The sequence below is a fragment of the Mirounga leonina genome, unplaced genomic scaffold, assembly GCF_011800145.1.
Source record: "Mirounga leonina isolate KUSES-001 unplaced genomic scaffold, KU_Mleo_1.0 Mir_99, whole genome shotgun sequence".
In the NCBI taxonomy this organism is placed as follows: Eukaryota; Metazoa; Chordata; class Mammalia; order Carnivora; family Phocidae; genus Mirounga; species Mirounga leonina.
The window spans coordinates 2,427,773-2,445,903 of record NW_023270971.1 but is presented as its reverse complement, the minus strand read 5'-3'; the positions used below and the strand labels follow the sequence as shown (position 1 = coordinate 2,445,903).

Genomic DNA, 18,131 nt, shown 5'->3' with positions numbered 1-18,131 from the left:
CCCTCTTTGGTGAATTTTTGATACAGAAAAGATGGTATGTGATGTTCTGAGGACACCCAGGTTGTTTTGGGACTATCTTAGGCTTTGGTTCTGAGTGGTAGCGGAATATACTACCTCAAAATGTGACTACAGGAGTTCAGGCCATGTCATTCCAAAACATATCACTTTGGTATATTGATTATTTTGAGCTGTAGGCACTTGACAAACAGCAAATGCAGGAAGAGGCTTCTGCGAACTTTCCTTGTACCCAAAGACACTCCGAAAGGAACTTCACTGGAGTTCATCGACCAGGAAGGATTGGCTCCTATCATAGGACAGGAGACACCACAGGAGATGAGCTTTGTCACAAACTATAATATCACCCATCTGGTCTTTCCTAGGTCCATTTAACTTCCTTAAAAAGTATTTACTCTCCTTATAGAGGCCTATATACCTTCTTCCTTTTCTCTATTAAGATGGTATTTCAGTCTGAATTCTAAGCCACCTCAAAGAATTACTCATTTTTCTCTGGGTATCTCCCATGTATACATGGGGTATACATGTTAATAAATTTCTATTTGTTTTTCTCTTGTTAATTTTTTATTACAAGGGTACCAGCCAAGAACTCAGAAGGCTAGAAGGAAGATTATTTTTCATTCCTTACAGTTCACAAGACAAAAATCTGTTTTGCCTGTGATGGAAGGAAGATGGAATCAAGTGCTCAGGTGCAACCTCAGAACCAAAACCAGATTTTGGGAATCTTTGAATTTGTTCCCAATCTGGAAAGAGTCCAAAGGTCCATGGACAACTTGTGTGCACTATAATACTTGTACAGACAAGTACAAGTACTATAGCTAGTTACCTTGTGAATACATAGGTCTTTGATTTGCTTTTGCATTAAAAAACTGTATTTTTCTTTTAAAACATCTTACCCATAGAAAACATGAAAACATAAAAAAGGAAACAAAGAACACAGAAATCACTTGTAATTCTACCACTCAGCAATAATCACCATTAATATTGGATATGCTTCTTTTTCTTTGAAGAATATATATCTATACATATAGATATGTGTGTGTGTATATATGTAGAGAGAGACATATACACACATGCATATACATCCATACATACTTTTAAAACATCATAATATAATGAACAGATTTCTAATATTTGTATTTTTCTGGGAACATTATTTTTAATGACAATATACTATTCCAACATATGTATGTATTGTAATCTGTTTACTCAGTCCTTTCTTATTGGACATTTGTCTTAATTTGTTTTTTTTTTTTTAAAGATTTTATTTATTTATTTGACAAAAAGAGACACAGCGAGAGAGGGGAATACAGCAGGGGGAGTGGGAGAGGGAGAAGCAGGCTTCCCGCTGAGCAGGGAGTCCGATGCGGGGCTCGATCCCAGGACCTGGAATCATGACCTGAGCCGAAGGCAGACGCTTAACGACTGAGCCACCCAGGCGCCCCTTAATTTGTTTTTTTTTTAAAATAGTGACTAGCCCAGTGCTGTGATCACTCTAAAGATTATATATCTTAGATGTAGATTAAATCTTTAAAAATTTTTAGGAAGCAAATTCCTTATTAAAAAATATGAATATTTTAAGGCTTTTTAACAGTTATTGGCAAATACCTTCTAATGTGTTTTAACCAGTTTACTCTTTCACCAGCAATGAACAAGTATGTCTAGTTCCCTGCTTAGTAGTTTGGATCCTTCAGGAATGAGGCTGCCTTGACCACTTCCCACCGCACACCCATCTGCCCCAACAAGGTCTTTAAAAGGGTTATAGCACAATTTATTCCACATGATGGGGCATTCAATATCTGCTCCTGGAAGTCCCTGATTGGGATGGACTTCTGTTTATTGCCTGCCACCTATATCCACTCTAAATCCCTCCTTCAGCATTGTAAATCTTGGTCTTCCTGTCCCAGTCTGTTTGTCTGGGCAATGATAGGGGTCCAACTCTGTCATTTTGGCCCATCAATGATAAAGCACTGACTGGGAGTAAAAGAGGCCATAAAAGTAAGTCTTCAGAGCTTTGTAAGAAACCTTTGAAACAAAACTGGAGAGTAAAAATTGCCCTTATAATGTATGTATTTTTAATGAGAGTGAATACACTAAATATTTTTTGAGTTAAGGTTATCAAAATAATTTAATCCAGGATTAACCATTTAAACAGAGACTAAATGTACCCTTTGTTGCTGATACTGGTGACTTCTGGTTTGGAGTCCTGCTTCTGGGTGAGCCCTCCCAAAGTCACAGCTACTTGCTACCCAGCATTCTCCTTTCCTAGGCACCACCTTACAATTTCTTTTCCCCCTACTGTACAGTTAAAACATTTTTTTAACATAATGGTTATTATCCGTGTACAGTTTAGTGTACAATTTTTATTTGACCTTAAGTTCTTAGACATTATCTCTATTTTTAATTTTTAAATTTTTTCTTCAAATTTTTAAGTTGCAGTATAGTTGACATATAATATTATATTAGTTTCAGGTGTGTAAAACAGTGATTCAATAATTGTATTCATTATGCTATGCTCACCACAATATGTGCAGTTACCATCTAGGTATGGTATGGTATAAATATAATATATAAATATAAAATATATGTAATAGAAATATAATATAAACACAGACCATGATGCACAATTGTCTAATTATACATATTAGGTAATGAATGAAGAGTCAATTACCCCGAAAAGTTTGTGAACAACTCAAAATTAAGCATATTTTCTTGTTTATATAATTCTCTACGAGGCCCTCTTCTTCCCTATGCTGCCCCCTAAAACAGAATACCTACCTTAGTGGCAAGCACATAATAAATACCCCAAATTAAGAATTGGTTCTACTTGTTCCTTTAATATGGTTTCTCTATTTTTAAGATTTATTGACTCCCCCAGCTTCTTTAACTAAATAGCTTTTATCTAAATAATGGGGTACAAAAGAAAACAGATATTTGGTATGACAGGAGCTCCAATCATACTCTGAGCTCTGGAACTATTTGTGCAGTATCACCGGATGAATTGGATGTTATTAAAATACATACCAGAAGAGGGCAGCACCACCAAGGCCCCCAATAGTCACATCAGTCAGACCATCACCATTTAAATCCATTTCTCCATGGATAGACTGGCCAAAAAATTTTAGTGTCTTGCCATCTCCACCTGATGGAATACGCTGTGAAAGTACCAACAGAGAGTTTTTATGCCAGAGTGTCTCTTCAAAAGCAGTTTTAAATAAATCCGAGAACTTGGATTGGTTAACAAAAAATAAAACTTGCAGATCTTTTGGAATCCTGCCTAAGAAGCCCCTCATGCGGAGACAAGTTGAATTACTCAGATGTTACCAAAGGTTATTCTTTTTATAGCACAGACAAAATAATCCAGGGTTACTGACACCAGAGAGAGGGAAAAAAATTTTATAACGTCATCTTGTCTAATGCTCAAGGAAAACATTGTGAGTAATTGGCTCTCCTTTCTAGTTCCCACTCAATCCCATACCACAGAGATATTTAAAGATACTGGAACCTTGAAAACACATCATACAAGCAAGAGAGGAAGTAGAAGTTTGTCCTAGGGGTCAGTTTGGGGTTCACGAAATTTGGGGGATGGATATAAATAACACATTCCATCAAATACATTTTCCAGTGTATGATTTTCTTTGCCAAAAGTCAAGGGCACCATAAACTCAATAGGTACAAATGAATGTGGAGTTCTCGAGGACTGATTTGTGCACATACCCACACATAATGTGTTTAATATTCATACTTCCTGATTTAGCTTTGGTTCAAGCTGATAACATTTTAATAGAACCTGATGGCAAGGAGACAGGACTGACAGACCCTCCCTAAACTTGAGGTCTTCTTAAAAACCATAAATTAAGAAGGCAAATAAGGCAAACCAAATGGAAACACTTTCCATGCTGAAATGTTTGTGGTTCATTGGGAAGTATTTCCTTATTTTTTCATCAAACAAACCAGAGACATCTGCCTCATTGGTTCTGGAGGAGTTCATTCAGTTTGATTCTGGATTATCACATACACAAACAGCACCTCTGGTTACCATGGAAACAAGTGAGCACATCCTCACCTATCCCTGGGAAAGCATTTTGCCAATAATTAAGCAAACCCAACTCTACTATTCTTTTTTCTTGTTATTTAAAGCTGCATCTTGAGTTACCACCATTTTACAAAATAGATTTCTTATGACAATCTATCCTATTATTAATGATTTAAATATCCTCTTTTTTTCCTACTGCAAATGTCATTTCACTAAGTTTTCAGGATTAATAGTGAAGGAATAAAGTGGTAGAACACAAGAAAGAAATGCCTTCCTGCAGCTCCTTATTCCATCATGCTCCCATGGTTAATATTGCCTGTTTTCAGTTAAGTAATACCATGAAGAATTTTGAATTATTTGAAAACAAATAATTTACTAAGTGGATGGAAGTGTTGTTACTGAAATATGCCCTTTACTTTATTGTTTCACTAATGTCATTATCACTTTACGAAAAATTAAGCACAACTTCACATGAATAGATTTTGAGAATTCTTTTGACTATAGTACAAAAAGAACAACTATAAAAAGAAATAATTGATGTTCTGATTTTCTTTTCATGTTATATTAGTTCAATGCCTAACTACTTATGGTTACTTAAAACAGACAATTACATTAGAAGAAGTCCTTTAAACTCTCCTACTTTTATAGTGCATTAAATACTTCTGCAAATTGATATTTTTCTTATGTAGAAAAAATTACATTTATGGATTAGAACCATTAACTGACAATAAATTTAAAACAAGAACAACAGAAATCCCCTGCAGGTTAAGCTTAATTATTCATATTTTTTTCCAGGAGGGATTACTTGTGAGGAAATTGTAAACCTTCAGGAACCCAAATTCATTTGACAAAAATATACCAATTTAAGTCATAAATATAAATGTAATGCAATTCATTATAACAACACAGATATTGAATATAAAAACAATAATCTCATCTTTATTGGCTAAATTATATCATTATTGTTCTCTTACTCAGAAAGTGGTATCCTCTGTTTAGGATCAGGCACACTGCAACTGTTAAATCGCATCGTTAAAAAATGTTCACTTTTTTTTTTTTTTTTGGTTTGTGTTTTACTATTCCGAGAGCTCAGATCATGGAGACATGACAAATAACAGAAAAAAAAAAAACAAAAAAAAATCTAGATAAACGGATAAAATACAAAATAATGCTTCTGTAAAGAAAAGAGAAGTAAATCTAGTTTCCCAATAGAGTCAGAAGAAAAAAAAAAAATGAAGTAACTCATGAAGCAAGACAAGAAGCAAGCCTAGCATTGAACCCACTTATCGTTTAAGGGTGGAATGTGTACGTTTAACTTCTTACTTGTGCGTACTCTTTCCTTATAGTCTTGCCACTCCCATGATAAATATACACGGCTCCCCCATGATCATCTTCCAGGGGAGCTCCTATCACAATGTCATCAAATCCATCAAGATTGAGGTCTCTCACAGCAGCGATAGCTGTTCCAAAACGAGCCCCGCATGGCTCATTTTTGTTTTCTTTTGTGCATGAATTGTGCTTCAGAGATGAGCAGCAAGTCTGCTTAATGGGCTCCAGGCTCATTTGATATTCAAACCTTGTCTGGAAGAACGATAAACAGGATACTTATGGATTTCTATCATCACTACAGCATAGTGAAGTTTTTAAGTACATGCTAAATCAGCGCTGTGAAGAACCATTTGTACATCAACGGTAAAGTTTGTAAAATTTCTTAAAAAGGGTGCTTATCTGGATCGAGTTCCGCATGGGGTTCCCTGCTAGGCGGGAAGCCGGCTTCTCCCTCTGCCTCTCTCTCTCTCTCTCTCTCTCTCACTCTCATGAATAAATAAATAAAACATTAAAAAAAAAGGGTGCTTATCTGAGAGCCACGTAAAGATTTTAAAGAACAGATTGTAGAAGTGTAGGGAAGAAGGCATATTGAGGATTTTAATGGATTCTCTTTTTAATGCAACATAGTGAGTATATAACTCACAGAGTGTTTTTAAAGCCAAAGAACTGAATTTTTAAATCCTCAATTCAGGCCTTTATCCTTCCTTCATCCAAAATTTGCTGCTTTGAAAAGTCTCTGTAGAGTCTCCTCTGTAGGGCAAAGAGGAAATTACTCTGTTCAAAAAGCAAACTTTCCCCAAAGCTATCTAAAGCAAAACAAAACAAAACAAGACAAAAACCCCTGAAAAACTCAGTAAAGAAAGTACTAGTAATGATGGACAGGAACACACGTTCTAGGAAAAAAGGGAAAAACAGCCCAGGACCAAAAAAAAAAAAAAAAAAAAAAAAAAATTGATGGAGGAAGCAAACAAAATGATAGGAAGAAAGATATACAATTTATGAATTAAAAAATTAATTGGAGAGACTCTAAGAATTTAAAAAGCTAAATGGATGAATACTGGACTTTTCTGTAAACAGCAAAACAAAACAAAACAAAACAAAACACTCTTCTAATGAAGAAATCGAGAATTATTTCACCTAACAAATGATGTCTAAAGTCAGGAGTGGCAAAGAAAATCTCAGTCCAGCCCAGTGAGGTATTCCAAAGACCATAGTAGTTTGCTGAAACCAGTCACTGCCTTAAAATTCACTACTCCACAGTCTCTCTGCTTCTCTAGCTTTAACTGTTTTAACAGCAATTGCAGTTTTAACTGCTATGTTTCCAACACCTCCAGGCCAGAGCCATGACTGGCTGCCCTGTGAGTTTATTTAGCAGTTTAATAAGATTTATATTTATCTTTATTCTATATTTTCTGCTAAAAAAGAATAGTTCACATTTCTGAGCAGAAAACATCTAATGGTTTGAACTACCTTATTAGAATTCTAAAATGTTCATTTAGAAACTGAGGAGTTGGTGGGGGTAAAGAGGCCCTGAAAGATTCTTCGCTCCTTTTTCTAAAGTGAGTACAAAATTGGAACTGCATTACTTATTTGAAATTGAAAGAAAGGAAGAGAGATTCCTGAAATTCTGCCAAACTCAGAGGTAGCATTACCTGATTCAGAGCATACACATATACTTTCCCTTGTTCCTCTTTCTCTGTTCCCATGTACATGGGAGCCCCAACCAGAAGAATGTCGGTATTAGAATCTTTATCAATGTCAATTGTTGTTAAAACACTGCCAAAGTAGGAACCAATCTAAGGTACAAACAAAACAAAACAGTCTGATGAATATCAAAAATTCTCAAGATAGCTAAAAGCCTGAATTTCTTTTACTTATCCTCATCTAGAAGAGTATTTGAGATTCAAATAGATACGGAAATAGAAATAAAGTATAGAAATGGATTCTACCTGAGAGCTCTTTACTGGCTCTTGTCGGGGGCTAATAAATAGGCAGACCCACCCTTGAGGATGAGCCCCTGTCATAGATTTTGCAGCCTGAGAGTAAGAGAAACGGCTTCCTTTAGATTTCATCCTAATGTCTCTTTCTTCTCCAAAAAGCAGAAAATGTAAGTAATGCCACCATGATTTTCTTTAAGGAAATAAAATGAGATTAAACAATAAAAGGCATTCTGGGATAGCTTCAATATATGTTTATACACAGTAATATAAAAATATGAAATAAAATACAATAGGAAGAACTGAATGTCTTGGAATACCGGTGCAGGGAATTTCACCTTGTAGACTTAGAAGATTGTTCGCTCATGCATCTGATAAATTATTGAACACTGCATCTGAAACTAATGATGTACTATAAATTGGCTAATTGAAATTAAATTAAAAAAAAAAAAAGAAGACTGGGGCTCCTGGGTGGCTTGGTGGGTTAAGCGTCTGCCTTCAGCTCAGGTCATGATCTCAGGGTCCTGGGATGGAACCCCGCGTTGGGCTCCCTGCACAGTGGGGAGTCTGCTTCTCTCTCTCCCTCTCCCCTTCCCCACTCATGCTCTCTCTTTCTCTCAAATAAATAAATAAATAAATAAATAAAATCTTAAAAAAAGAAGATTGTTTACTCAACAAAATGGCTAAGTCTTGTCCTAGCACTTGCGGAAGATAGAAAAATATAAAAGGATTGCAGGGGGACCATCCCCTTGCAGCAATGTTTGTTCTTTTAAAGATATGGATGTATTTTAGGGAAATGCAGGAGACTTACACTTCATTATCTAAATGCAATAACCTTCCCAAATATTGACCTGTGTTTAATATTTGATGCTCTTGATAGCTGTCTTATTGAAACTTCCTGTCTTGGCTTCCATGATTTTAATTTTGCTCTCTTGATTCTGCCACGATATCACAGGCCACCCTTTGTTTTCATCTTTGCTGGTTCCTTTTCCTCCTCCCATGCCATAGATTTTGGCCTCCCCTAAGCTAAGACCTGCATTTTTCCACCATTCTCTTCTCCTAGGTGGCCAGTCCTTCCAAACATTTCTATTACTGAAAATTGCAAATTTCATTCTATCTTCCGCTCAAGGCTCCAGTTCTGCATTCCTAGACATTGCTAGACACTCAGACAACTGCTAGACATTGGTTTTCAAATGTCCTTTCCTCATAGGTTATGAAGGGTTGAAAAGGTTTTTTGTTTTTTTTTAAGTTGAATTAATTACAAACATAAATAAAATGCTGTAAGATCTAGTAACCTCGGGTCTTCATTCCCCCATGACAATAGCCATCTGGAGCTGAGTAGGAGCTTAATGTTTAGAAGGCTCATGAGCTGTCCAGTCCATGGTTTCCACCATTTCCTGCTGTCTTCTGTGTAGTAGCTTTATTTATTTACTTTACCTTCCTGACACCCACAACCATTTGAATTTGTACTCACTGTTACAGGAAATATGTAAAACCAAATACCATTTAAAAAAAAATCTACACTGCTTGAGTTGCTGACATTCTAATAATGGTGCTACCTTTCTCTCAGATTCCCAGGCTTGAAACTTAAATCATTCATAATTTAAATCATTTGTAACTTTCATCAGTAATTTTTCACAAAATTTTCACTTCCTGTCTTATAGACAATTAATAGAGTGATATCAGACCTAAGATGTCATAGAAAATGCTTCGTTTTACAATCCTGTCAGTTCCTCCTTATTTATGTCTACTACATTCCTTCCTTTTCCATTTTTATTGGTGATACATCATTTTAGGCTCTCTTCACCTTAGCCTGTTTTTAGATTGTTGAAGCATTTTCTGATTACAAATGTGGGCAAAGGGCTAATAAAACCCTTTCACCAGGTTTTATTATTTTATATATATGAGAATCTTTATACATGAGACTCTTAATTTTGGTTCACTCTAACTCTGTTCCCCTGGACATCTGTGGGGGAAAGGAGTTCAGTTATACTACTAAGCAATATTGCGATTGGTCAAAATAATCTCTGGTTGGGACATTGCATTTAGGCTGTGGGGATCTATAAATACCTGATGGAGCTAACATAGTTTGGGCTTCCCAAGATGACTCTGACAACTGCACGCCCTTAGCTAGAGCCCTGAAAGCTATGTTTATGGTGTCATTCTAAAAGATATTGGCTCCTGTGGGGTGTTAAAGAGAGGGCAGCTCTGTCCTTGCCTGATGTGTCTGGCTCCTCTGACCTAAGCTGTTCTGCTGTGCTGGGCATCTGTGAGTACACCTGCAGGGGAGGAAGGCTGATGCTGCCTAGCCTTGTGGAGTAGTTGGTGATGAGAGGAAGGTCGAGGGGCAGTCTGGTGACTTGGGATATTTAGTGAAGCCCAAATGATTGCAATGCAATACTAACCAATAACACAGATGTTTTGGTTAAAAAATATTTACCTATATTTATGTTTGCATATTGCATGTATAATTTCTTAAACTACTTTTAATATTCAATATCATCTAATGAGAATTTTTTGATTTTACATAACTTCCCAATACTTCCAGGAGAAAATCCAAATTCTTTAGTTTGCCATTCAAAAGCCACACAGTTGGGGTCCGCGTTATCTTTTTAACTGGCTCTTCTGCTCTTTCTACCTATCTATGGTCTATCTTTCCTTCTAAACTAGCACAAATCTTATTCCGTAGTAAGATCTTTGGCACCAATCCTAGCTTAAAACAATCTTTCCATCTTCTGCATTTACTGTCTGTGCCATTGGCATTTTCAGGCTTAATGTTTTAGAATTTTTTTCTTATATGTATATATTTGTTCTGTGTATCTACATCATCATCTATCCATCTTACCTCCATTTCCATGCAACTGAAATATTCCTGAGGCCAAAGATGCAGGCATTTTACATCTCTACAAGGAAGCTAACATGGAACCTTGTTTAAGGTTGATGTTGACTATGACAGTACTTTTTCTTTTTATTTTTTTATTATTATTTTTTAAAGATTTTATTTATTCATTTGACAGAGAGAGAGAACAAGTAGGGGGAGGGCAAAGGGAGAGGGAGAAGCAGGTTCCTTGCTGAGCAGGGAGCCCAATGTGGGGCTCGATGTGGGGCTTGATCCCAGGACCCTGGGATCATGACCTGAGCCAAAGGCAGACGCTCAACTGACTGAGCCACCCACGTGCCCCAGTACTTTTTCTTTTTAGAGTTTAGGACAATTGATGGTTAATTTAAATTTACATAGAGTATACATGGATTAAATTAAAACAATAATTTTTAAGCTTACCTGTTCTCCACTGAGTGTCTGGAGAATCTTGATGTCTCCATCTTCCATCCTGTAGATGACAACTTGGCCCGTATGATTGTACCGTGGCTGTCCAGCAATGTACAGCACATCTCCAGAAACAGTGGCGGAATTCACTGTGTAACCTAACAAAAGAGCAACGCCAGATGTCAAATATACTATCTGACCCCTTAAAGTCTGCACAGAATAAATTAAGATCCATTTTAAATGGTTGGGAGAATCATTTTTATATGTTTATATAGATTTCTCTTTTTTTGAAAATATTATTTAATGCAGGGAAGTTTGTCTCTGTAGAAACTTTTAGCATGCTCTCTGATTACTGTGATTGCTTTGTCTACCCCCACCTCGGTTTTTCATTGTTTAAAGGCACAAATGATATAACAATGATGACAGAAAATCCCTCATAATCCCAATTCACGACTTTGTAATAAATCAATTGTACTTCATCTGGACATATTTTATAGAACCTAAGAATTTTAATAATTATTACTTTTATTTTATTATTTTATTTATTATTATTTATTTTATAAAATTAATAATTTTATACAGCTGGAATCATAGTAAATGTAAGCCTTTTCTGTGTCGCTGCTGTAGATTTTTATTTATGTTTATTTATTTGTTTTTTAGAGAGAGAGGGTGCGTGTGTGCATAGGAGGTGGGGGGAGGAGCAGAGGTAGAGGGAGAGAATCTTAAGCAGGCGCCATGGCCATCACGGAGCCCCACGCAGGGCTCAATCTCAGGACCCTGAGATCATGATCTGAGCTGAAATCAAGAGTCAGATGCTTAACCGACTGAGCCACCCAGGTGCCCTCGCTGCTGTAGATTTTTAAGTAGTAATTTTAAGTAGTTGATGTTTATTTCTCTGAGTTAAGGCATAAAGGGATTACATTTCTACCACAGGATTATTCCCACTAGAATGGTAGAATTTTTAGGTGGTTTTTAATTTTTTGATATTATACTTAAGGCTGCAAAGACATCCTTGAACCTTTAAATTTTTTTCTTCTTTGGGGTTTTTGGTGACAAATTTTAAGGAATAGATTACTGGATCGAATTTTCAATTCTTTCAGTGTCTGGCAAATTGTTTCCAGAACATTTTTACTAATTTATTCCATGAACAGCCAAAGCACAAACTAGATTTATCAAACTCTCACAAACATTGGGTATCATTACTATTATTTAAATTTGTGAATGTTCTAATAGATGTTAAACATAATCTAACAATAATACTTCGCTGTGATTTTAATTTGCATTTGTTTGATTAAAAGGAGATGGGTGGGGGGATGGGTGAAATAGGGGATGGGGATGAAGGAGTGCACTTGTGATGAGCACCAGGTGTTGCATGGAAGTGCCGAATCACAATATTGTACACCTGAAACTAATATTACACTGTGTTAACTAACTGGAATTTAAATTTAAAAAGTGAGCTTTGACATTCCTCTTTTTAATTGGGCTTTCAGTTTTTGTGTGTCTTTGAGGCAGACAATTCAATTTTTGAGTGAAGAATTAAATTTATTCTTTGTGTCGTTAGAGTACAGAGCTAAATCAATGAATAAAAATTACTATGTGCACATTTCAACTCTACAGAAGGAAGAAATATTCTAATAACCAGATCTACCCATCAGCAGAGGAGAAGAGGACAGATTATTTTTCCAAATGCCACAGAATAGTATTTCTTACTAAGAGAAAGATTATATGGAAAATTTATTTTCCAAGTGTTTTACTATAAGGTAATAGTTTCACTTTCTTACAACATTTCTGTAAAGGAACAGAGGTTTTTTTGTACTAAAACATGTTTAATCTCACATGTGCTAAAGGAACACAATTCCTCAGGCATTTTTCCTTCATGAATACTTTTCTCACATTCTTATTTCTTCATCTTTCTTTGAGCTTCTAAAAAAACTATGCATAATAAATTGTAAACTATTCTTTTTCGAACAAGTAATGTTACCAAACAAGTACTTATGTTACTAACCACAATATTGCTTAAAAAATAAAAACTTTAAGGTCATGTTTATACACAAATAAAATAAAAAAGAAGAATGTGCAAAACAAAGACTGTTTTATTTCATATCACTCTACTAAGAAATATTAAGAAGGGATTGGCCTAAGAGTGTTAGTACACTTTGATTTTTTTTTTTTTAACTTACAGAGCTATGAAGGCCAACTGATAAAAGAACATTTAAAAAAAAGTTAAAAAATTATGTTTGAGGCTTGGAGTTGTGTGGTTATTTGGTTAATTAATTTTGATAATTTGCTCTTGATAGCTACATCTATTAACTGAAGTCTTCACAACGACAGTATTCTACTGGTTAAGTCGTTACTGGTTGAAGCTCAAGTGTTTAAAGACAATAAGGAGGGAGAGAGAAAGAAAGCCAGGTAAAGTCTAATTTTCTTGAAAGGAAAATAATTATAAACATCTAAGCTTAATGTTGCTTTCTGAAGAGAAAAAAAGCAGAAAATCGAAGAGAAAGGAAAATTCATTCCATAGCCTGCTGCATGGATTTACAAGAAATAGATCCTGTCAGCTCTCATAATTCAATCCTTGGGAAAAGTGCTAGGATCTGGTGAGATAATGGGAAACAGGTATGTTCTGCTTTGGTTTCATGCATTTGCCTCACATCTTTACTTTTTTTCTTGAATTTGTCTGGCATGATTAGAAAGTGGCAGACCGTGGGTAGAGGAGGCAGGGAATGAGATTTCCACTGTTTTCTCACCATCAAAACCACTTGCTAAGTGCATATTGGCCTAAGGCAATTCCTGGGTTGTGGAAAGATGAGTGAGTGACTATACCCTGAGAGAGGTTCAACGGTTTCTGTTCCTACTTTTATCTGGTTATTATTGATTACTATGAGATTTTTTTTTTTTTTATAGAGCATCTACCTCTCACTTTGTTTCCTCCATGAGATTTTCCACAGTCTAACAACTTGCAATCCACACAGATTTCAGACCAACACATTCAAACTCTTCTTAATTTGTAACCCATACAAGCAGACATTTTGAAAGTTCCATTTTAGATTTAGAATAATGTTTGTGGGTATAAAGGTATTTTTCTTCCCTGTCCCCTTTCTGGGTGTTTTTCTATTTTAAAAGAAATCTTATATATCTTAAACTTTATGTTGGCAAAATATCTTATGTGCTAACTTGTGATTAAGCTAATGAAATGATTTCTAAAATATAAAATCATCTAAGCACATTGTGGACAACATACTCCCAAATTTCCTTTTCTGGGCAGAAGGAAATCATATGTTATAAATACTGTGGTTACGAATGAAGGTTCTTTTAGTTTTTTTCTTGCTCACAGTGATATCCTTAAGTCTTGAATTCTCTAAGCCTGCTTTAAGCAACGTTGAATCTAAACTTTCTAGGAATAATAGATTTAGGATTCTTAAGACTATTCGGTTTTAAGGAATTTTATCACATAATAATAACTCAGAATATAAAAAAACTAGTGTTATTAAAATGTGTGAGCTATTTTTTTTAAAAGATTTTATTTATTTTAGAGAGAGAGTGCACATGTGCATGCAAGGGAAGGAGGGAGAGAAAGGGAGGGAGAGAGAGAGAATCTGAAGCAGACTCTGCACTAAGCATGGAGCCCAACTCAGGGCTCAATCCCAGGAATGTGAGATCATGACCTGAGCTAATACCAAGAGTCAGATGCTTAAACAACTGAGCCACCCAGGTGCCCCAAAATGTGTGAACTTCTTAAGATGTCACACACATCTTTGTGGATTTCATGCCATATCTTTAATTTTGTAAATGTCTTTAATTTTGAAATGAACACTGGAATAGAATCAAGAGACCTAGATTCTAGTTCAGATCTGTCATAGGTAGCTGTGACATCATTTTTCTATTCCTTAATAACTTAATTTGGAAAGTTGGATGTTTACCATATGCTCTCTAAGATCTCTTTTAATGTATATGAATTTTGAGCCCAACCTCTTTATGTTCTAGCACAATCCTCCAAATACTTAAAAGATATGCTGTGTACATTTTGTTTCCTAACCATCAATTTCTTCAAATTTTGTCGAGGGTGGGGAAGGAGAGAAAGGAATTGTTTCCAGATCAGTATCCTTTAGATAATCTTTTAATCAGCACAGCCTAGATTGGCATTTTCTTTTGTTATGTGTAATGTCTGACCAGGGCAGAATGTAATAGGATTTTTATGAGAAATAAACTAGACTTTCATGAATGCAGTTCAACATGTGTTAAGGGGTTTGAGGACTCACATTATATTTGCTGCTTACTGCCATATTTTTAATTATCTTAAATCCTCAGGCCTTTCATTTTTCTTAAGTCTTGTTGCCTCTACAGTTTTAAGATGTGTCCTTGAATAAGGAGATGTATGGATCTACCAGTAAAGACCTCCTCCTACCTTCCTTGTAAAATAGAAATAAACTGGAATAGAGAGAGAAAAAGACTTGCCTCCAGGACAGAAAGATCCCAGAGAGGAATGCTAACATAGTAAAATTGAACAGTGAAAGATATTTGTTTTCTTTACCACTGCACCCCCAGCACCAAGAACAATGCCTCGGGCAAAATAGGTACCGGTCAAATATTTGTTGAGTGAGTAAAGAGTTGGGAAACCATACCCTGAGTATTTTTTTTCATCCTAGGCCCTCCTAATTATTGACTGAGATCATTTAGTGCTAGAATAGTTCCCTGGTATCTCCTAGGCAGCTTGGTACAGATCTAGAATAAGGTGATTCCTGACATATACCTCCTCATTCCAGAAACGTCTTTGAAAAATAAGATGATATTACATCTCACTATTTGTCTTATTTAATAGAGTTATTAAAGAAGAAGCTATATATCAAGACAAACTTACATTTTCTTTTCCAAAATTCGGACCCATAGAAAGAAACCAATGATATAGGATATTTTAGAGAAAATGGGAGTCTGATCTTCAGGATATTAGCTGAATCAAGGTTTCTCTTTTTTATTGTAATTTCCTGTCCACCAGGTGCAAAGCTCTTCTTGAATTTAATGAGAATACCAAACACAGGGAGACCTCAAAAAGTGCACATAACAGCCTAAATCATTCCTGCACTTCTGAGAGAGCGTGACCTCCATGTTCTTTTATTCTGACTACTGCTCAGAAACTAAGGCTGCTTTGGAATTTCATGGGTCCTATAAAAGGTCTAACTCTTGGAAGTGATTTGTCTTACATGGTTATAAGTAAGCCTATATAAATATAAGCAAATAATGCTAAAAATAAAAACAAAACCAAAAATAAAACATAATAATTTTCTATCAATTACATCCAAACTTTACCTAAGTAAGAAGCAAGAGGTTCATTCTTTTTGGTAGACTCAACGTTAAAGGTCGTGTTTTGGGGGATTATGATTTGATTAGCCTTCTGCATGACGACTGTTCCATTCCAATCATAGGCTCCTACTGCTCCAAGCATGACCCAGTCCTTATATCCAAATAGAGAAAACAAATGATATTTAACAAAATAGTAAGAACACAGCATTAACAATGTGATGGGTTCCGGTCAAAGTGCTTTACATATATTAACTCATATAATTTTCACAATAACATGATAGTAACTTGGCAGAGTAAGTAACTTGCCCTAAGTTGGATAGTGCAATTGCCCATTGCAATGTTAATATTCCTTTGCATGGACTCTGATGCATTTTCTTTCCTCAACTACAAATGATACATTTCCCAATCTTGCCTTTCTGTTTAATTCTGTTAATTCAAGAATCCTAGGTCTTGAACATGGAATTCTAGTAAGATCTTTGATTGAATACACTGAAACTGAGAAAAAGATACATTCCATATCATTAGAAACCCTTTTAAGTTAAGTATTTCATTTAGCCAGATGTATAATTACATAAGGCAGACCTCAAAATGTTTGATTCACAATTATTAGTACAGTGTAGTGAACTGTGTGGAAGAAATTATTTTCCTAGCAAGTTTGTGAAATGTCATTTTCCTATTTGGATTAGGAACATCATCACGGTTGGAATAACTGCTCAAGCCATGAACTGCTAGTTGCACTTATAATGCCGATGCCTGGGCATTGCTTTCAGGAGTGGAAACCTTAAAAAAAAAGATACTTCATTTTCTACCAAGTGGTCAATGTACCTGTGAATAATGAGCACTGAAGCCAGTCTGAGACATTTCCATTTCAAATGAAGCTGCTGACTGGTCAGCTGTAGCTATAACAGAAACATAAATGCCTGTTAGCACACTGTTGATTTGGAGAAGACAGAGGCCAATTACAGTCTGGGCTCTTTACCAACCAGAATTTCCAACATCTTTTGAGTATGTTCAGCCGCACATTTCTCAACCCAAAATTCCTAGGTAGGGCTGGGTGAGGACAGAGAAGGTTAGCAGAAGGGCCATGTCTAAATTCTTGACTGATGGCTTCCCCACCCTTGCTGCAGAAGTTGAGAAATCTCCATTCACGCTTCTGTTCTTACACTGTGGATGCCTGTGGATGATATGGCACTTTGGATCCAGGGGGTTAAAGTTGAAAGTACTGAGGTTGAAAATCTCTGTCTTCCCCTCACACCATGGGAATCCTGCTCAGACATTAGGCTAAACTTACCTGCTATGTTATGGGGCTGAAATAATTTTATTCACATATCTAAAGAGGTCTCTTGACTCTACCAGCCCCACCTGTATTTCCAGTTATAGATCCTCTCAGAATTCCATTATTTGATAAAGGGTGAGGGGTTCTGGGTTTGTATTTGCTCTAATTTCTGGTGGTAGGTATCACTCACAAATTGGGAGGAACTTTTTGACGGGCTCTAGGTCACATGCCATACAATCACATATTTTTTTAAGAATCTGTACCCATTTTTTGAAAGACTTAAATGTGAGACAGGAGTCCATCAAAATCCTAGAGGAAAACACAGGCAGCAACCTCTTCAACCTCAGCCGCAGCAACTTCTTCCTAGAAACATCGCCAAAGGCAAGGGAAGCAAGGGCAAAAATGAACTATTGGGACTTCATCAAGATAAAAAGCTTTTGCACAGCAAAGGAAACAGTCAACAAAACCAAAAGACAACCAACAGAATGGGAGAAGATATTTGCAAATGACATATCAGATAAGGGGCTAGTATCCAAAATTTATAAAGAACTTATCAAATTCAACACCCAAAGAACAAATAATCCAATCAAGAAATGGGCAGAAGACATGAACAGACATTTTTCCAAAGAAGACATCCAAATGGCCAACAGACACATGAAAAAGTGCTCAACATTGCTCGGCATCAGGGAAATACAAATCAAAACCTCAATGAGAGGTCACCTCACACCAGTCAGAATGGCTAAAATTAACAAGTCAGGAAACAACAGATGTTGGCGAGGATGCAGAGAGAAGGGAAACCTCCTACACTCTTGGTGGGAATGCAAGCTGGTGCAGCCACTCTGGAAAACAGTATGGAGGTTCCTCAAAAAGTTGAAAATAGAGCTACCCTACGACCCAGCAATTGGACTACTGGGTATTTACCCCAAAGATACAAATGTAGTGATCCAAAGGGGTATGTGCACCCCAATGTTTATA

General features: G+C 36.0%; 1 protein-coding gene across 2 annotated transcripts in view; it reads right to left on the bottom strand.

Moving 5' to 3' along the window:
- The window catches only part of LOC118006776 (integrin alpha-1-like), a 170,762-nt gene that overhangs the window by 43,349 nt on the left and 109,282 nt on the right, over positions 1-18,131 (bottom strand). For both annotated transcript variants that reach the window (XM_034999543.1, XM_034999544.1), the window contains exons 10-15: positions 16,706-16,779; positions 15,887-16,031; positions 10,598-10,740; positions 7,033-7,176; positions 5,375-5,632; positions 3,040-3,170 (exon numbers count right to left, since the gene is read on the bottom strand). In XM_034999543.1, coding sequence (XP_034855434.1) covers positions 3,040-3,170; positions 5,375-5,632; positions 7,033-7,176; positions 10,598-10,740; positions 15,887-16,031; positions 16,706-16,779 — 895 coding nt within the window. The remainder of the gene's footprint in view (positions 1-3,039; positions 3,171-5,374; positions 5,633-7,032; positions 7,177-10,597; positions 10,741-15,886; positions 16,032-16,705; positions 16,780-18,131) is intronic.